The sequence below is a fragment of the Acartia tonsa genome, chromosome 7 (genome assembly GCF_053477335.1).
Source record: "Acartia tonsa isolate MP-2025a chromosome 7, ASM5347733v1, whole genome shotgun sequence".
Lineage (NCBI taxonomy): Eukaryota > Metazoa > Arthropoda > Copepoda > Calanoida > Acartiidae > Acartia > Acartia tonsa.
In genome coordinates, this window is record NC_137266.1 from 22,291,254 (window position 1) to 22,313,839 (window position 22,586).

General features: G+C 30.5%; 1 protein-coding gene across 1 annotated transcript in view; it reads right to left on the minus strand.

The window, feature by feature from the left end:
* Positions 1 to 16,955, minus strand: part of LOC145325065 (tetraspanin-18B-like) — a 31,791-nt gene extending 14,836 nt beyond the window's left edge. Inside the window, exons 1-8 of the mRNA XM_080167888.1 lie at positions 16,848 to 16,955; positions 16,443 to 16,498; positions 15,695 to 15,731; positions 14,717 to 14,796; positions 10,175 to 10,208; positions 9,727 to 9,818; positions 6,811 to 6,875; positions 1,751 to 1,773 (exon numbers count right to left, since the gene is read on the minus strand). Of these exons, the coding sequence (XP_080024014.1) occupies positions 1,751 to 1,773; positions 6,811 to 6,875; positions 9,727 to 9,818; positions 10,175 to 10,208; positions 14,717 to 14,796; positions 15,695 to 15,731; positions 16,443 to 16,498; positions 16,848 to 16,913 (453 nt within the window). The 5' untranslated portion in view covers positions 16,914 to 16,955. The remainder of the gene's footprint in view (positions 1 to 1,750; positions 1,774 to 6,810; positions 6,876 to 9,726; positions 9,819 to 10,174; positions 10,209 to 14,716; positions 14,797 to 15,694; positions 15,732 to 16,442; positions 16,499 to 16,847) is intronic.
* Between the last annotated feature and the right edge of the window lie 5,631 nt (positions 16,956 to 22,586).

A 22,586-nucleotide genomic window follows, 5' to 3' on the forward strand; every position in this document is an offset into this window, starting at 1 on the left:
AATACAACCCTCCCTAGACCCCATCAAAACAACAATTTAGTTTAAGAATCTGTTGTATTTTAAAAACATAATCTTGATGAAACCTTGAATTGGCAAAATTACAATTTGTAAGTAAAATACATTTGGTTCACTGAAGATTAAATTTTTTGCTTGGAAGATAAAAAAAATTCTTTATTAAATGAAAAATTTTTAGACCATTATCTAAAAAGGCAAAAATTGTTTAACTCATATCAAATTGTTCTGTAAAACTTTTTTTGTTTGGGGATAATAATTACTTCATAATATGATAAATAAAATGATGATGTAGGATGAAAATCATATCATATCTCATTCAAGAGCAAGGGCGTGCAGGAGGGGGTTAGATACACCATAGGTGTCCAACCCTATAAACCCCTCTCCCCCCTGTTAAGGTCTACAACTCCTGTACCCACCCGTTACACTCCCCTTTTGCTTCGCACACCCAACCCCCCAGAAAAAAATCCTCTTCACACCACTGTTCAAGAGTATTGTTAATAAATTTGAAGGAAATTTTTCAAAGAATATAATATTTCTTTTTAATGCAATTTGAAAAAGAAATAAAAATGAAAAAAGAGTTGCAGAAAAGTTTATGTTTTCTTTAAAAAGAGTTGGTGTTAAGATTCATTATGTATACACTTTTACCGTTTTAGAGATCTGTGGTAACAGTTGCTGTAAATCTTTTTTGTATAATATATGTGCAATAATAATAATACGAATGCATATTTCATTTTCACTATTTCAATGACCTGAGAATTTGTATTGAAATTTAAATATGAAAGATAGTCCCATTAATTTTGTATGCTTCAAAGCCATACATATTAAAAACTATTTATCAAACTCTTCAGCACTTTTTAACTTTTTCCTGTAAAAGATTAATTTTTATAGAAAATTCTAAACATATTTGATGAATTATAAAAATCATGACAATGGGAACAGTAGCTTCTGCAATATTGCATTAAGTTGTGAGTAAGATTCCAGCCAAATGTGCTTATTAGGTCAAACTGTTTTTAATTATGCGTTGATAATACTATGTGTTTAAGAACAGTTAGACTTAATAACCGCATTTGACAATATTGCAGAAGCTACATTTCCCTTTGTGAAAAAAATATAAATACAAAGCATGTCCTGTTAGATTCCCTTTCAAAACTATTAATTTTTTGTTTTTGTTTAATTAGATATTTGTCTTTAAATTACCCAGTATAAGAGAATTATCTTACATGAGATATACCGTTAAGAAACATATTTATTAATAAATGTGATGTCTATTTTACGTCCAAGACTTTGAATTTGAATGTCTTGGATATATATATTAAAAATCAGACAGACTAACTCAATTTAAATTTTTTTGGTCTATTAACATGTAACTAAGTGTAAAAAATTTATGAGTTTTTAATATTAATAAAGTTTATTGAAAAGCACACCCTAATGCCCACAGAGAGAGAAGAGACAAAGGGCTGTTTATTACACTATTCCTCAAAGTTCAATAATAATGTTTTCATATTCATTGGCTTATCTTGCGAACCTAAGGTAATTTTAATTGGTTTATTAAATGGTGAGTTTCAACACTTCAATCACTAATTTTAATCTGCAGAAGGGCTAATTTTCTGTATAATCATTGGCATGTACATCAATTTATCAGCTATTGTCTTAACCCTGAAAAGTCCATGCAAATTACTTAGGATATAGAGTATCTATGCTGCCAGTAAAGTAACAAAGTTATAATGTTTATTACCTGGAACTGTGTGATGTCAACAGCCTGCATGGAACAGTTTACAGTTTAACTTTTAACATTAACAGCTCATTGCTTCAGCATCAGGAAATTTAAAATAAAATGCATTTCAAATTGTAAAATCTGTAGATGATATCATTAATCTTTCCCATAAAATTGTCAGCATGAAAACAATAGTGGGACTGATTGGTAGATGAATGTTTTATTGATATTTCAGAGAAAGTCTAACAAAATTATTCTTTACATGTTTTTATGTAAAAATTAACAAACATAAGAATGTACATGATTACGTTTTTAGATTAAGAAAAAAAATCCTTACAAATTCAAAAATTTGATGATTATATGCTTTTTCTTTAAAAATTAATATGTAGGAAATAATATAATAGTTATTTCTCGTATCGTATTATAAACGGCTTTCCGCGGATATAGAATGTACAATTATAAGAATAAAACTAGTTTTTTTAGCCCCGTGGTGCCGAAGGCACCGGCTAAAAAAACTAGTTTTAATCTTATGATTGTACATTTCTATTTTCGTAGAAAACTGGATATAATACGATGCTAGACATAGTTTTTTCGTATTCATGAGAACCGGTTCCTATCCACCGGATTCAAATGAATACGAGAAATATGTATATGAATTGTATAAATATAAATATAAAATAGGTGAAAGGTATAAAGATTTTTTTGGTAAAAGAAATTTTACTTAAAATTTATATTTTATGGATGCATCACATTGTGCTTACAAAAAAATCTAATGTATAGAGTAAACAAATATTTTTATTTAATTCTTTTTTAATGCCCACCTAGATAATTAAAGTAGCATTGATTCTTTTACAATTGCTCAGAAACATAGAGAAAAAAATAAAAGAGAGGAATCGAAGCAACTAGAAGACGAAAATAGGCAGTGGGCCTAGAGGCCTACTTAGCGCTGTTGCCGCGCTAAAATTTATTGCTATTCCACTACTTTTCAAATGGGAGGATTAAAAATTATTTAAAAAAATATTTTTTTTATTTTTTACTATTTCCATATTTAGGGCAAGAATATTAGATTAGATATTTTCGTTTTAATGTTTTATTAAAAATTACATAGAATTTTTTTTTTATTTAAAAAAATTTGTTCATTAAAGATGAATCCTTCTATTTCTAAAAAGGGGGAAATTTTTTTCATAATGAACATTCAGCTGATTCTGACCGCCCACGGCTGTTTGCTTCATATCGCTTTTCTTTTTATTCACATTATTATTTATGATTGACTTACAAAAAGCCCTGGGCGGTTTTTGATTTTCGTCTGCTTCTAAATTTAGGGATGGGGAAGTAGTATTTTACCATGAAAAAGGGGTGAGTATTCATCCTCTTATCCTTTTTCCTTATGCTCAGAAAAGTTGTAAAGGCAAAGCCCATATTACATTTCCAAGCTCTAAATTGAGTACATACACAGAGGCTAGAGGTGCAGCTGCAAGTTGTTTTTACAGAACTGATTAATTCTCTACTAATTTGTTTGTTTAGAAAGTGCAGGTATAACAAAAAGTATAAATTCTCTTATTTTTAGCTAAAAACAAAGAAATTTATTTGAAAAGTTTTGTTGCATCTCACACTGTAGAGTTGCAGAGCCAAAATAAAGAAGATTTTCACAGTTGGGTGTGGCAATTATTTCTCATGTCAGATTTTTTTATGTTGACATGTTACCTCTTTTCTATGACTAAGCTATTCTATAATTAGGGTATTTCCAAAATTCTAATCGACTAGAAATTAAATTTTAAAATTTATTATTAAAAAATACTTATGAACTTATGCTATATTATAATTGTTTGTAATTAATTATATTACTTTAATAAATTTTAAAGGGTAGCTTTTTATCTAGTATAGCTCTGGATAAAGTAAAAATGCTATTTGTTATGTTTTTATAAGCTTTACCCTACAGTAACCTTTATTTAAGTGTGTTATTTATAAGATACAATTATAGGAAGGCAATATACATATATGCACAACATCTGAATTTCATAACAGTGTGGCAGGTGTCCTACTTTTGTTTATTCTTCATAATAGTTAATATTTGAATTTCATAACAGTGTTGCAGGTGTCCTACTTTTGTTTATTCTTTATAATAGTTAATATCTGAATTTCATAACAGTGTGGCAGGTGTCCTACTTTTGTTTATTCTTTATAATAGTTAATATTTGAATCTCATAACAGTGTGGCAGGTGCCCTACTTTTGTTTATTCTATATAATAGTTCATAACAATAAGCCGTAAGTAAGTCACAAAAACTGTACTATGCAAAAAATTCATGAAAAAATATGTGGGCTTCCTTATTCTATGGCGAAATGATTGTTAATATCTATCTAAAGTTTTTTTTTTTCAAATTTCTTTTTAAGATTTGTGAGATATTTCATCCTCTCAACTGTTTTCTCGCACAAATTAAGTCACACTTTAAATTTGTGCGGAAGAGAAGATAGGAGTGCATTCTTAAGTTAAGGGTGCCACAATTATTTATTTACCCCAAGGCAAAATCTTTTGTAATGTTAAATGTCGTCTTTCTTCTTTATCATTCCTTGTCCTCCCTTATTTTGAAATAAATTGAAAATAACAAGTGGGGGGGTGGAGTTATTCTATTTGTTTGTTTATTACTTTAGATCTGGTAAGGCTAGGTTATATTGGGTACTAACCGCAGGGTTAGAACACCGCATGCCACTAATTTTTCTCAAACAAGGGGGTGCTGGATGGTTAATTTGAGGTTAAGCAACGACGAATGGCGATAATATTGGTTAGAGTATTTTTATAATTTAGTCCGTAGATTACGAGTATGTTGGTTTGCCTGGCTAGCAGTAGTTTGCGGTCGGTTCGTCCAACAAACAAATGATAATAGTGCAAACCAAAATACACAATTTTTTGTGTGTTTTCAAGAGTAAGACATATCTACATTATTAGCCAGTTGATATTTACTTCTTTTACCTTTATGCTTCTTTGCCAAATCTAACTATTAATTAATTAAACTATTGTATATTTTTTTGTATATTCTAACACCCATAATGTATAAGAGAAGAGGGAGAGAGAGTGAAAGAAAGATAGAGAGAGAGAGAGAGAGAGAGAGAGAGAGAGAGAGAGAGAGAGAGAGAGAGTTTGAAAGTTTGCATTCCAAATGATATTATTAATAGTCTTGAGGTGCGAAGGGACTAGATGAAGGGGGGGGGGGGGAGCTGGAATTTCAATTCTACACAAATCATCATTTCTAGCAGTGCAGCTTTTCTGTAATTTTTCATTTTGCAAGTTTAAAAAAAGATTTAAGTGATTAAAATAATGGAGAAACAAGGATGACAACATCCATAACAGTGAGGTATATAAGTAATTTAAGAATTATAGATAACATGCAAATCGAACAAAGCCAACACAATTTAATAACACCTGAGAAAATTAACTTTTCTCAATTGTTGTAAGGACATAATGACAAAGTAAGTTAAAAAAAAAGTGCAAAGTGTTTTGTTTTTTTTTCTTAAGGAAAACCAAAACAAACATTATGATTTTCTTTTGGGTTCTACAGGGAAGGGAGGGGACATTAGACTGCAAATTATTTCATAACCACTCTACCTTATTCGTCGGCTCAAAACTTTTGAATAATTTAACTGAATTTTGATTGGTTGATAATAGAAGTATCTAAACTCTCAACTGTAATATTAATATAGAAGGGGTAATTTTTTTTCTCATCATTTGGGATGAGTGTCAATCTATCGTCCATTGTCAAAGTCATAAATTCAAATTCAAGTCGTCATTTTAACTAATTTGCCATACCCATTTCTCAACTAACCAATTAATAAGCGGAAACATAAACTTTAAAGCTTTGCTTCTCATGGATTTTGTGTATCTTGTAAAAGTTTTCTGAACAAATATGTATTTGTACTCAGGGATAAAAGGGATAAGCCAATGAACTAGAAATTGATTTACTTACTCTAATGATGATAAACAAAATTACCCCTTCTGTAGATTACAATTGGTGGTTGAAACGTTTGGACACTCAACTTAATGAACAAAACAATAAAAGTTCCCAAAGCTAGGGAATAAAAAACATTATCAAAATACTTTGGGGACTAGTGTAACAATCATCCATTGTTCTCTCCCTTCCTGATGTGTGCTGGAATTTTATTCAACTTTGAAAATAAAATAAATTATGTAGATTTTTCATACTACGTCACTATTCCATAAGATAAACACAAATTTAGGATCTAGTCAGAATTATAAAAAAGACCTTTCTTAAATTGAAAGTCTGCTAGCAGCCAAACAGCTGACCTAAAGTTGAAAACCAAAAGGACATTATACATGATCTACTGGAATAGATTTGAACCAAAAATACACGGAAAGTGCATGAAAAATAAGTAAAGTCGCCTATTACATAAATTCAGAGAATTTTTTTATTATGAATCGGTCTTGGTTAAATTCAAATTATTTCTATGTGCTACTAACCTTTAAAAGTTATCAAAAAGGCTCTACTTTGTTTTTCTGAGCAGATCTTAAATTTAGTTTTATTTATATCATATTATACCATAATCTCTTTTATTTATGAAACTTTATTTTTAAATTCTTATAAATTTTGCAAAATTATTAAACAGTTATTAAGTAATTTTTAGAAGAGAAACTTTTCTACAAGTAATCCCTTTTTTTTCATTTCAAAATGTTTAGTGCCATTTAATCTTTGTTTAGAAGTCCTATTATTTCAAAGTAGAGCATTGTGCCTATTTATGGACCAAGACATGTCCAACACACAAAATTATGCCATGCATTTGACATAGTAGCACAAGGAACAATTTGTATGTATGGACAAAATAAATTAAGTAGATAATTACTTTTTAATCAAGAACAATGAAAATTAAAGCCAGTGCAGCCGATTAATAAATGTATAAGTATAGATATATAATCCAGACAACTATCTGCCTTAAGTGGCAGAGACCCTGTTCGTCTTCTAGCAAATTGCTTTCTGTTCTTTAAAGGTCTCTGCCCTGAAGGAGAGTTGCACATAGCTCCTGTACTATATTTTTTTCATTATTAGCTGATTAAGTAAATCTGTAAATTGTTCCTTGATGAAATGTTGATATTCTGGTTTGCCATATTCTGACACTATTCTCAGTTTTAGCACATCCCTAAAAAAGAATAATTAACGTAATTGTTGCTTTCCTACAAAGTGCCTGTCGAACACTGACTCCCCCCTTCCTCTCTTTTTAATAAATTGAAATTAGGATTGGGGAGTTTTTTTTCAAGCCTAACCACCGCGGGACTGGGAGCTACCTTGTAACAAATATAACCTAACCTAACCTGACCTAAAGTTGTAAACCAACAATCGAAAAACTTACCCTTCACCTTCCCCCTTAAGATACCTTTAACGTTCTGTAATCTACTCTTACGTCATCACTTTTGGAAAGAGAAAAAAAAGATTTACTAGAAAGAAAAATATTTATAATTACTATATTTACCAAATGTATATGAAGTAACCCTTGATAAACGTAGAAGCATTTTGTTGACGTACAATTTACCATTTAAAATTGACCGAAACTGATAAATTGTCGACATGCTGTTAAAAGAGGTCCTTCTGTTATCTATAACATAAAGTAAAACGATGAATGCCCATCCGTCTGTCCTTTGAAGTTTAAGATATCGGTAACCACTGAATCGATTAGGTTCTACTCCAGGGGCGTCCAAGCTTTTTTTTGGGGGGGGTAAAAAATTTTTAAAGGGGGGGTAATTCATTTTGTGGGGGGTAAAATGGCGCGCGAAGTGTGCCGCAAATTTTTTATACCCCCCCCCCCCCAAAATTTTTACCCTGGGGGTAAAATTTTCTTGGGGGGGTAATTAGTAAATTACCCCCCCTGAAATCTGTTGGCAGGGGTAAATTTAGTTTACCCCCCCCCCAAAATTTACCCCCGGGGTAAAATTTTTTGGGGGGTAATTTAAATTTTATTAAATATATAGTATTAAAAATGCAAATGCAAAAATTTTTTTTATTAGAGATTTTTTATTTTGGGGGGGGTATTTACCCCCCCAAAATTGTTTGGGGGGGTAAATACCCCCTCCTAAATTGTTGGGGGTGCCTACGGCACCCCCAGGGTAGGGGTAAATTTTATATTGGGGGGGTAATCGCCCCATTACCCCCCCCTTGGACGTCTATGTTCTACTCTTCAGGGAATATACATAATGACCCAGGGAAATTTTAAAATATTTATTATCTCTTTAGCTTTAATAACGATTCATCATATGATATGGACTTCCCATAACCACTTAGGGCAAAGCCCCTAGAGGCCAAGAGCTAGGGGCAAAGCCGCTAGTTTTCCAACGCAATTTAATAACGAAAATTTTCAAAAGTCGATACAATACCATCCAAAAGTCCAACAGGTACAATGTACAAATTACCAGGAGAGAGGGGACATTGGGTTGTTTGTTACACTGGTTCCAAAGTTTTATAATGTATTCTAATTCGGTGAATCAACAACTTTGGGAACTTTTTTTGAATGGTCTATTAAGTTGGGTGTACAAACGTCTCAACCACTAATTGTAGGTTACAGAAGAGGTAATTTTGTATATCATCATTGGGGATGTACATTAATTCATCGGCCATTGTCTTATCCCTTTAGATCCCTGACAAATTACTCTACACGGACCCCTTTTTCTTAGTTGTATGAGATTATGTTTTTACACAAAAATAATCTTCTTACATAAATGGATTGGAGGGCAGAAAGAATGTTAATGTATATACGACAGTTTATTTTGTTGCAGCGTAGCTATTACTGGGGTTTGTCTGTGTGTCACAACGTTAATACGTCCTAGTGAGTGGCAGGTTATTCAACGTTTGAAACATAGAATTATCTTTATGTGATCATAAAAATCTATTATTGTATAAATAAGTGTTTAATAATTACTTAAATTATATTATCTTGATATTGCTGCGCTAATTTTGGATACAATTTTCCTTCTTATGTATTTATATTAATATTCTTCTAGTAGATATCCTTCATTGTATCAGGAAATACTTAAGTAAGAAACGTTTCATAACATTATTTCCTTTGAAATTAGAAAGGTATTTTTAAATCAAATATCTCTAAAACTGCTGGATAGGCTGCTTCAAATAAAGAACAAAAAATCTTTCCAGGGCTCGGCTGCCGAGCGTCAGCCGCATGTAAGCCTCAACCACTCACAATTTAAAAAATTAACTGGAAGCTTAAACCTTACCCAAATATGACAATCCCTCTTTTCAAAACAATTTTAATTATAAGCAACCAAACGGGTTTACATTCGAGGCTTAGTGGTGGGCAACCATGCCCTTTATCTGACCTACTAGTTAAATATTGCTCTTCAAAATAATTTACGTCAGGTCCAACAACCAAGGACAATCGTGATATTAGGTCAAGTAACACCCAACAGACAGCCAAAACTTTGATTCCACAACCTTTGTCTGAACGTCCTGACTGAACATGGTAATGAGTTGCTTGCACCTGTTTTCTTTAGTTATGACTCGTTGTTAAGCCTAGATTCGAACCCACCACCTTCCTTAATCCTTATTATTTCAAATCTAATACAGTGTGTTTTTATTAATTGAACAAACGTTTTACTTTCTTAACCTACTTACTATTGACAAAAATTAATAATATCTCAGTTTTTTCATTGACTGGTTACATGGTTTTTAACAAGTTATGCCTTTAAAAGTTTTTTCAAAGATTAATGGACCATGACCAATTTAATGGGTGTGCAAAAATGCATCCATTTTAAAGATTTTGTTTTTTCGGCTTTTGTTAATATTAGAAAAATTATATACACCGTTAGAATCGTCATAAATTTTTAAGGCTTAATTTGTTGAAAACAATAAAATGGTTTTTTTTTGTCCAAATGACCAACGTCAATGAAAAAAATGAGATATTTATTATTAACTTCTGTCAATAGTAAGTGCGTTAAATAAAGAAATACCTTGTCCAAATGGATACAATTGTTATTTTTAAAAGTTACCTGAATGAAAGTTTAATGGTAGAATAATTGCCAAGAATGAGACATAATCCAAGGAGCTCCACCAGAATTAAACAAACATTCACTACAAGGCTCTGAAACAGAATAATTATAGAGCAGCTTTGCTCCTGCTGATAATAAAGCTTGTATTAGAAATTAACTTCCAGTCGGATTTTTACATCTATCTGTGAAGGAACAGGTAGTTAAAAATTTGCAGTGCTTCGCGCAAGGGTAAAAGACCTTAGTTTTTGACATTTTTATTTTATGTGAGTTATTGGCACCATTAAAAAGTTTTAGGAACGGTAATTACCCCAAAAATAACCTTGTTGTCATAAACCTTACTTACCCCCCCCCCCCCCTCCCTCGATGATAAAAAGCTTGGATGTCCTTGTTGACAGACCCACCAATAGAAATAACTTGTTGAGTAATTTCGCTACTAAAACTTGCTTACTATGACAAGAAATCTCTTTCTATCTTGCACAACACCTACATAAATTTATTTTTAATAATTCAGCATTCTATGAAGAAAAAAATTTATAATTTATCATTTTTTAATTTGTTTTAAATCGGTTTAACAACTTATCAACGCAGTTTCATACATAGATCATTTACTAAGACAATATTAATTCTATGGAGTTTGTCTGTCTGTGTGTCTGTACCGAAGGATCTCGCTAACCGCTGAACCGATCGGGTTCTCCTTAACAGGGTAGATTCTCATATGTCCTGGGAAGGTTTTTAACTATTTTGGGGGAGGGTACTACCACCCTCCCAAAAGAAATGACAAAAAAATGGAAAATTTTCTTAATATCTGGGAGACTTCAACGTAACATTAAGAGGTATCCGTAATATAAAGAATTATCGTAAACTTTAACAAACAAAAACATTTAAAGTGCCACTAGAGGCCTCTAGGGGCGTAGCCGCTAGTATATTAATAAGTCACCTATGAATAGTTTAATTTCTTAGGATAAAATTAGCTGTCGGCAAATTATATCGCCGAAAAATGTCTATAGGGCCAGATTGATCATCCAGATGTACTATATCTATTCTTCATACTTTCACACTTCCTCTTGGTTCTAAGGATATTTACAAAATGATGTCACACAACTTATTGCCTAGCCAAGAGGGTAATTAAGTAAATTTGAATGCTAAGATCAAAGCCTTTTCTGACATTCCATGTTTTAAAATATCTGGCATTTATAGGGGGAGGGGGAATAAAACTTTAAGATAATGAATTTTACATCCAACAATTTTATTATCTTTTTTTTAGTATGTTTTAGTATTTCCTTTTTATTATCACTGTTTTTTACCCCTTATAATTTTTAAGTTTGCTTTGATTAAATTTGATTAATTATATAGAGCTAAATTATACCTTTATCTTAAATAACAGTGAATAAGGGGACAACCCTAATTATTATTGGTTGGCTCAAACTAACAATTTCCAATGTTCTACAGAAGGGATAACTTAGTTTGGCATAATTGGTGATGTTCATTAAGTTATTTTCCAATATCTAATGTTTTAAAATTCTTAAATCCTTATAAAAAAAAGCAACATGATGTGTGTCTGTTTGTCTGTCTGTTTGTTTCAAAGGATCTCGCTAACCGTTATGATTCTCCTTTACAGGGTAGCTTCTCATAGGTCCCAGGAAGGGTTATAACTATTTTGGGAGAGAGATCGATTTTAACATAGATTAAAAATAAACAATTTTACGTGTGTCTAGAGGCCATTAGGGACAAAGCCGCCAGTAACAAATAAAAAGGTTAGCTTTATTCTGGAATGTTTACTGTTATATCAATATTTGTTAACTCTATGCCCGACCTTTAAAGTGATAGGAGTCAATGATAGGAAATTGGATTATGGTAGAACATATTAAAACCATTATGTAAAGATTATGTATATACTTTGTATATTCATATTTTCAACAAAAGTAAAAGATATGCCTGGAATATAGGGAGAGGACAATAAGCAATAAATTAAATTTTAGAGTTATAGATGAATAGTTTTCAAAACCAGATTTATCTAGAATAATAGCTACAATTTAGTTAGGCCAAACTTTAATGAATATTACAGTCAATAAGTAAGGACTTTAAAAAATTCAAAAATTATGTACGTTCTATTACCCCGAAGGCACGGGCTAAAAAAAACTGGTTTTAATCTTATGTTTGTACATTTTTATATTCGTAGAAAGCTGGATATGATACGATGCTAGACATAGTTTTTTTCGTATGGATAAGAACCGGTTCCTATCCACCGGATTCGAATGAATACGAAGAAACTCTTTCTAAGATTAAATTAAGTTCAAACTTTTTGTTTTTGGCCAGCTAGACAAGGGCATTATCCGCAAACTTAATCATTATAGTTATTATTAATATAATTATTATCTTATATTATTACTGCTAATAAATATGCCATAATGATTGGATGGGAAATAAAATATAAACCATCATATATATATAACCATGTGATATTATATACCTAATTTTATTAAAATTGTATATAATTTATCTTTATCATTTTAATATTCAATATTAAATATTATTTCCCGGTGGAGGATAATTGGCCAAGATCGGGGGCTTCTTGGATCTATGGTTAATAAATTGAATTTGAATTTGAATTTTATCTTCCATACTATGTACATAATTGGTGAATATTAAGCTTTTAAATGAGTTTACAAGTGAATTACTGTCCTACTAAAAGTTATTTCAAAGTTAACACAAACTCATTTTAAAGTTTGAAACCAGGGGCGAGCATGAGAAAAGTATTGAGGCCTCTTTGCAAACCTTAATTGCAATAACTGAATTTTGCCTCCTATACTTTTTGCATCCAATTTTAAACTCCCCTAAAATTTGATATAAACCTCTCCTCAATTATATATACAAGAGGAGGCAGTCAAAAATTCAACAAGGATGATAACATCCATAACATCATAAAACATCACTTAACATTTCTCAGTTATATTTATGTGTTATTGTTTAGTATCTACATTTTGTAGCATACAAAAGTAAATTACATACTTGATGCTCATTGGTAAAGGGAATTTTTACACACAAAAAATCAGCTGTCTATCGTGAATAGGAGCTGAGAAAATCACATTTCCCCCATAGCGTTACGGACAGAATTACGGACGGACAGACAAAGTGAATGATAGAGCACCAACCTGGCATTATACTGTGCACGCTCATGCTTTTCAATTATAGTAACAAGCATTATATGATGTATTCTGATTATATAAAGTTTGTCTAACAAATTGATTAGTAGCGAAGCTAATCTATATGTCTGTATCTGTCGTTCTGTCCGTCATAATATAAAGATATTCAAGTACATATAACATATGTATACAAGTACATTTTATTGCTTTATTTATTAAAATTCAAATACTAAAACCGTTGCTTGTCTGTAATTGTTAATTTTGTTCCTTTGAAAACAGTAAAAGTGTCTGACTATGACGTCAGAAAAAATTAACAATTAACCAATGAGAGACCGCTATATATTTTACCATTGTGAATACTGGCTTCTCATTGGTTAATTGTTAATTTTTTCTGACGTCATAGTCAGACACTTTTACTGTTTTCGTTCCTTTATCTCATTTATTGATATCTTTTTTTATTGATAGTGTCATACTTGTTTTGATAGCCAATTTTGTAAATGGACAAAGTGTCTCAAAAATCAGCCATGTGACGTCATAAAAATGAGGGAGATGCGAGGAGAAGTGAAAAAGAAAGCCCCTAAAAAAGAGATCTCTTATTTTTTGACGTCACGTGGCTAATTTTTGAGACACTTTGTCCAGTTACTCCTATTTATCAAATAAAATACATTTTGAAAAAAAATATTAAAGATTCGAAATTTATAACCACTTCTCTCTAAAAACAGAATATTTTTTTGTGGACTATTCATGTATATTGTTATCTATAATTATATATAATCAATTAATTTAATGTGTTTACTTGTAATCACAAAGTTAGGACTAAACATACAGACCAGGGAGGTAGGGGACATTGGGATGTTTATTACACTTGTCCCCAAAGTTATATAATTTCATTTTCTTTTTATTGAATTTATTAAGTTCAGTGTCCAAACGTTTCGACCAATAATTACAATAATTTATCGGTCATTGTCTTATCCCTCTAGATCCCTGGGGTTAAACATACAGACCAGGGAGGCAGGGAACATTGGACTTTAAACTACACTTATATCCAAAGATTTATAAACACATTGTCACATTTACTGGCTTAAAAACTATAAATACATTTCTTGATACTTTATTGGTTTGTTCAACATTTTTAACAAACAATTTTAAACTACAGGAAAATTTCATTTTTTATTTTAAGGGATGTTCAAATGTACACCAATATATTATCCATTGTCTTATCCCTTAAGATCCCTGCAAGCACACACAAATTGTTGATTGTAGGTAATCAGCAATAATAAATGAGGCCTAAATAGTTTGTCTACCTCTAAACATCCATTCAAACATACAACGTATGTAAAGTCTAAAAATAAAAGTTTGAAGATTCATTTTATAGCGATGATTATGTAAATAAGGGTAATCAATGTACGTTTTTAAGTCCATTAATAATCAGGTCTCATTAAACAAAGAAAAATACAAACAGTAACACATACACATAAATCCTTGCTAGGGATCTGGCTAGCTAGAAGTACATTTTAATTGATTCTGAAAATTTTTTAAGGCATATTGTTAATTGCTGAGGCTAAAGTTTAATAATTGGCGGGTATCCTATTATATAAAGTTATGTTTGTATTTGTCTGAAGCATAAGCTTTCTTCATTGAATTCTCCATTCTAAGAAAGCCTTTATTCCCTATCTTATATTTAGATTTAAGTCTTGGCGGTGTTTGGGGTAGTTTTTATGTTCCCTACTTACCCTTGCAATACAGAGCTCCCAGATTCTAGGAGCAAAGCCGCTAGCTTTGTCTGCAGCGAAAGATTATAAATTTTTTAGTGGATTTATTTTTTTGATTTATTGAAAATAAATGTTCCTATAGTTCCGGTGAATCCAACTAGAAATATCCAGCAACCCAGTACAGCTGTTAGCAGGCATAGAAACTGTAGCAAGTCCTAAATATTAAGAATATTCAACTAGAAATATACAGCAACCCAGTACAGCTGTTACTAGGCATAAAAACTGTAGCAGGTCCTAATTACTTAAAATATTCAACTAGAAATATCCATAGAAACTGTAGAAGGTCCTAAATATTAAGAATATTCAACTAGGAATGTCCATAGAAACTGTAGCAGGTCCTAAATATAAAGAATATTCAACTAGAAATATCCATAGAAACTGTAGCAGGTCCTAAATATTAAGAATATTCAACTAGAAATATCCATAGAAACTGTAGCAGGTCCTAAATATTAAGAATATTCAACTAGAAATATCCATAGAAATTGCAGCAGGTCCTAAATATGAACACAGTAATAGTGTCTGACTGATTATGACGTAACAAAAAAAATTAGCCAATGAGAGGCCACTATAAATTTTACCATTGGTCAATAACGGCCTCTCATTGGCTAATTTTTTTTTGTTACGTCATAATCAGTCAGACACTATTACTGTGTTCCCTAAATATTAAGAATATTCAATAAGAAATATACAGCAACCCAGTACAGCTGTTAGCAGGCAGAGAAACTGTAGCAGGTCCTAAATATTAAGAATATTCAACTAAAAATATCAATAGAAACTGTAGCAGGTTCTAAATATTAGGAATATTTAACTAGAAATATCCAACAACCCAGTACAGCTGTTAGTAGGCATATAAACTATAGCAGGTCCTAAATATTAAGAATAGTCAACTAGAAATATATGTAAAGCAAACTAATAGATGGACATACAGGAAGGGTGTTTTAGAATATGGTCATTGGTCAGAAATAAAGATTATCACATTTTCTACTAATTTTAGGTGACTGACAGAGAGGTATTTCGAATTATAGAGTATCTTCGTTACTAAAAAAGATTTACCTCTCCCGCTGTTTGAATAATTGTCAGGAAAGCTCCCCTAAAACACATTTTTCTAATTCTGATTTATGTCGATAAGATTATAACCAATTCAGAGACATCATGTAAAATCACGTGTTTAAAATAATTTAAAGTAAATATTAAATAATTGTCTTTGAATCAATCCCTGTCAGTTATATTTATTATTTGAAGTATTCTATTATTCTCAAATAGCGATTTATATTCTAAATTTCATAACCGAAAAAAGGGACACTGACCGATTGGCAAGAACAACTTTGAACAAGAAAAAAATTAAACAAATTAATTTTAAAAAAGCACAAAAATGGTAACATGTCAAATGCTATTATGAGGTCTAACTTACAATAATTTTAAATGAATTGGAATAACTTGAAACAAATAGAATAAGGCCCATATTGATACACAGAATTAGTGTCATGGATCTAATTGTTCTCGTTTTAAACTAATATTTATACCTTATAGGATATAGTTAGGTCCATATTGGATTGGTACAAAAAGTAGAAATATTGTCATGGATCTAATTGTTCTTGTTTAAAACTAATATGTATACCTTTTAGGATTAAGGTAGGCCCATATTGATACACAGAATTAGAGAAATATTGCCATGGATCTTGTTCTTGTTTAAAACTAATATTTATACCTTATAGGATTGAGGTAGGCTCATATTGATACACAGAATTAGAAAAATATTGTAATGTATCTAATTGTTCTTGTTTAAAACTAACATTTATACCTTATAGGATTGAGGTAGGCCCATATTGATACGCAAAACAGAAATAGCCCTCCAGTCTGATATAAAAAAAATAATATTGATTCCATGTATTAGCTTTTTTGATAGCATCGCTCTTAGATGCTAAATTCACAATAAAAAATCTCAAAAGAAGCCCAAAAATGTTTGGGCACATCATGTCATGATTTAAAGCCTAATAAAATTTTGATTATTCATTCAAAAAAAAATTTTATCACAAAATGTTTAATTATAGACATTATTACCCATCAAATAAAAAGCTTGGACGTGATTTGATATCTCATCTAAACTTTATAAGTTGTTGCTCTAATAGCCTTAATATTCTTTGATATTCAACAGAACTACATTATACAAATAAAGATGTATGTCTGTCTGTATATTGCTGCTTACCCAGTAAATGAATTGAAGAAGCACAAGAATTGATTTCCATATGAGAATAGGATCAGGTCTTTTCATAATATCATTACATTATCACTGCAGCATTCACCATTCTAATCTGAAACTATTAACGTTAGAAAAATTAAGAAAAGTTATTTATTGCATAGTATTATAGACAGCTTTTCACGCTGTAAACCTATCCTTATTATTGCAGTCTCTCTTTTCCAAAAGTTTATCAAAGCATCCAAAATGGTTTAAATTAGGGACTTAGTCGCGTCTGACGCGCGGCTGCCGACCCCTGTATTAATTAAACCAAATTATATGAAAAGAAAAGAATATGTATTGTATAAGGATATGATAAATATATAGATTATTTAAAATATACATAGAAAGAAGGAAAATATAGCATATACAGTGTGTTTTTTTTTATGAGAACTTTTTTGAAAGCAATTTTACCCCACTTATAGTTATCAGAATTTAATGATTAATGGCTTATTTTCTTCGTTTTTTAAGGGAAATTATGAAACAACCAAAAAAAATTACAGTTTTTGTTGAAAAAGTACAGTAAAGTTGAAAATTAAAAACTTAGGTGACAACATCTAAAAATGGTTTTAGCGCATTTTTCTTATGCTCAAATCTTCTACCCTTTGCAAGAAAAAAATTGGATTTTCAGTAGTCGACTTTGGGGGGCCAGTACTTTCTCCCTGATTGAGATATGGCCTTCAAACTTTGACCTATTCTAGTACATGTCCCCAATAGTATCTGTATAAATTTATAGCTCTATATCTCAACTTTGAAGCGTTTTGCAGCCATTCTTGCAAAAGGTAGAATATTTGAACATAAGAAAAATGCGCTAAAACCATTTTTAGATGTTGACACCTAAGTTTTAATTTTCAACTTTACTGTACTTTTTCAACAAAAACTGTAATTTTTTTTGTTTGTTTCATAATTTCCCTTAAAAAACGAAGAAAATAAGCCATTAATCATTAAATTCTGATAACTATAAGTGGGGTAAAATTGCTTTCAAAAAAGTTCTCATAAAAAAAACACACTGTATATCTACAACTTTTCATGCTTAATTTATTTTGACGGGTTTCTTTCCTTTACTGAGATAAGAATAGAATAGGATAAAAAAGTAATATTGTATTTTATATTGTTAGAACATTTACAAAACAGCTAAGAACCATTCAGTCAATTTGCAACTGTAATAGTCTAAGCTGACTTTATGACATGTAAAAAATGGTCTTAATTGACTTATCATCGGTAAACATTTATTCGTCTTGTGGCATTATTAATTTTTATTTATTTATGTTCATATAAAAATGTATCAAACTTTGTAGAAGACAGACAATCTGAAAGGTGAGAGGACAATTATTGAGTTTCTGTGCATCTAAAACAGCTAACATCTCAACAATGAAAATGATTGACAAATGAGTTTTACAAAAATGGGTGCAAAACCTCAACAAGAAAATATATTAATGTGCAATGAATCCTGTAGATACATATAACAATCCGAGACAAGGGACTGTGCTTCTTTAAAATAATTCTAGAAAAAAAGTTAACAAAACCTCTCCGAGTTAATAATAATTGGGATATTTTAAATATTAGTATTTATTACTCGTCCTTAACTAAATTTGGTATTAATTCTGGTTATAGATCTAAACCTTGAAAATATTTCAAAAACATAGGAATCTGAAAACGGCTGACTTTTAACCAGAACAAACATAGCCATTTTACTAGATAGTTTTGGAATATATGTTTATAGTCATAACAACAATTCTTCAGAATTTTAAAAATAAATCTGTTTTCCTAGGAATATCTGGTATCCTGTTGCTTTTCAACTAGACCAAACGAGACCACTTTCAACTAGAAATATTTCTTTTCTGATACCAGTACGGGCAATAATTTTTTTACATTTCAAAGTGTTAAACAGTGACACCGTTGTCAACACTCAACTAAAGAAAGAAAGAGGTTTGTATATGAGGTTGGAACCCCTCTGTTAAAATCTTTAATGATAATATAACACCCCCTTAAATTGTCTGTATTATAAATCCCACACAACTCTACACCCCCTTGATTTTGGTTTATGAGGGCAGTAGAAATTTAGCAAAAGCTGGAAATAATCAGTGCTAAGGGTTTAGTTGTCAAGATTAAGGTTTCATCTGATAACACTAAGAAATTTGTTTGAAAAGAATACACTTTCAATTACCCAACTGGTATATACCAACATAATAAATCATAGAAATATAGCTTTTGTAAAGATCATACCAATAGATTCCATAGAATAATACTACCAGATAGATTATTCATGATATTTATAATATCTCAAAGGTTTGAAATAATTTTCAAAAAATCACTTTTTATTGCAAGGATTTGAACCTTTTATGTCAAGGTCTAAAATATTGACCAATAAGAAAACTTATGGCTATGGTTATAAGAGGTAAAACAGTGAGGAGGGAGACATTAAACTGTAATATATACTTGTCCCCAAGGTTTTATAAACGCTCTGTCGTAACTAGTTTTCAAAATTTTAGGGACTTAAACCAAATCTTGATTAGGTAGTACAAACTAGCAGTGTCAAAACTTTTCCATTGATAAACTTAATCTAAACAATAACAATTTTGTTATTTTTTTAGGGTTTTCATCAACTTATTGTTTTGTTGTTAAATTCTAAGCTTATTCCAAGGCATCTAAACTAATAATCCCCAATAATATAATCATAGTTTTAAATGAAACAAAATTCAATAACTATAATATTAATTTTATTTCAAAAGACTAAAATCAATAACAAAGGAAATATTTATGATATTTGCATTTTTTTTGTAAAGGATACAAAGATGTTTTAAAAGAATCTATTAATATTAAAAAGAGAGCATATATAGAAATGCGAAAGATATAAAATTCATTTTCAACTTTATCATTTTATTTTATTGTGCACATATATACAAAGTTGAATAAAAGCAGGGAAGTTGGGGACATTGATATGTAAGTCACACTGGTACTCAAAGTTTTTTTTAATATTCGTTAGCTTAAAACTTTGGGTACTTCTATTCAATCTTGATTGTTTGGTTCCAATCTTTTCAGCTAATAATTTTAATATACAGAAGTGTTTATTTATCATCATTGGGGATATACATAAATTCATCGTTGATTGTCTTATCCCTTTCAATTCGTGAATAAAAGATAAATAATAGATGATAAGAAATTTAAATTTAAACAAGGCTTATTCAGATAATAAATAGCACAGCAATAACAAACCTATTATATTTGACAAAGCAAAAGGGTAAGGTTGAAGATGGTTTAGCTATCACAGGAAAAGGAAGGCTAGGAAAGGGAATAAAAAGATTATGTGTTAATCATAGTACCTATTACACCACTAGATGTCTCTTGGGGCACTTCAGGAAAAGGGCAAAAATAAAACCATCCCTGGGGACGATTTCTCTTAGGAGGGTAACCTCCCCTAAAATAGTTATAGAACTTGCCTTCACCAATCAAAAGCTTTGCCGCAAAGGAAAACCATATCGGTTAGCAAGAACCTTCGATACAGACAGACACCCTGTTACTTTTATATAAGAAGAAGGAAACAAATACCCAGTTATCTTTAATCTGATAAAAAATAGTGTTTTTAAAGAGTGACGGACGAATGGACGGTCACAACCAAATCATTGAGGAACTGCGCTACTAACTATCTATTATCTATTCATATGTTCTTTATACATATTAAATGGCAAAACTTTTTGTCAAACTGTATACATATATGTATAGGAAAAGAAAATCTCCAATATTGATGAAAAATTATTTGAAAATCAAAAAGTTTTTTGTAGTTCTTTCAAGTTTTCAATTTTGTGTTGGCCGACAGTTCCTTCCTATGTTCAATATCCTTTAAAATAAAGATATTATATATCCTATAATATAAAGTAGTACGTTTTTTAGAATAATTGCTCTATGTAAAGAAATGTAAATATTTTTTTGAATTTTAGATGAGAAATATGACATACTTAAATTGTTAAAAGTTTATCTTTAATAGTACTATAGAAAAATGATATTATGCATTTTAGAGTAATGTAAAGAGTTCAATATTTTCAAATTTTATTAGCATCATGAAAATTAAAAAGAATTAGCATAAAAAAATGTTTATAAAATCAATCAGAGATATTATGCACCATTAGTTGATTAACTTCATAAGTAAGAGAATTATATACTTTTTGATTCTAAATTGCCCTTGGTACCTAAAAGCTAATTACCCCCCAGGGACACTTTTATTCAGGGGGGGGGGTTGCAAAATGTGCCATATGCACCCCCCCCCCCCAGACAAAGTTCTTCGCACGCCACTGAGAGAAAAAAACTTGAAAAGTCTTAAAATTATCAAAGTATGAGTAAATATGAAAATTATTTGACAAAAAGCACATCTTTGGCTCTAATCAAACAAGCAAAATCAACAAATTTTCCAAAATTCGGGGAAAACATTTGAATTATTGAGTTGCTGTGCATCTAAAACAACTAACATCTCAACAATGAAAATGATTGACAAATGAGTTTTACAAAAATGGGTGCAAAACCTCAACAAGAAAATATATTAATGTGCAATGAATCCTGTAGATACATATAACAATCCGAGACAAGGGACTGTGCTTCTTTAAAATAATTCTAGAAAAAAAGTTAACAAAACCTCTCCGAGTTAATAATAATTGGGATATTTTAAATATTAGTATTTATTACTCGTCCTTAACTAAATTTGGTATTAATTCTGGTTATAGATCTAAACCTTGAAAATATTTCAAAAACATAGGAATCTGAAAACGGCTGACTTTTAACCAGAACAAACATAGCCATTTTACTAGATAGTTTTGGAATATATGTTTATAGTCATAACAACAATTCTTCAGAATTTTAAAAATAAATCTGTTTTCCTAGGAATATCTGGTATCCTGTTGCTTTTCAACTAGACCAAACGAGACCACTTTCAACTAGAAATATTTCTTTTCTGATACCAGTACGGGCAATAATTTTTTTACATTTCAAAGTGTTAAACAGTGACACCGTTGTCAACACTCAACTAAAGAAAGAAAGAGGTTTGTATATGAGGTTGGAACCCCTCTGTTAAAATCTTTAATGATAATATAACACCCCCTTAAATTGTCTGTATTATAAATCCCACACAACTCTACACCCCCTTGATTTTGGTTTATGAGGGCAGTAGAAATTTAGCAAAAGCTGGAAATAATCAGTGCTAAGGGTTTAGTTGTCAAGATTAAGGTTTCATCTGATAACACTAAGAAATTTGTTTGAAAAGAATACACTTTCAATTACCCAACTGGTATATACCAACATAATAAATCATAGAAATATAGCTTTTGTAAAGATCATACCAATAGATTCCATAGAATAATACTACCAGATAGATTATTCATGATATTTATAATATCTCAAAGGTTTGAAATAATTTTCAAAAAATCACTTTTTATTGCAAGGATTTGAACCTTTTATGGCAAGGTCTAAAATATTGACCAATAAGAAAACTTATGGCTATGGTTATAAGAGGTAAAACAGTGAGGAGGGAGACATTAAACTGTAATATACAGTATGACCCTCGAAAAAGTATTTTTAAGCATCTGCAGCCCTTATTTCTCAATGAATTATTAAAAAATGCATATGTCCTTGTTCTCCATAGTATTCCACGTAAGTAGATATAAAAATATTCTTTTTACCTCCATTAACACCAGAGATTTTTAGTGCTAAAGTTTTGAAAAA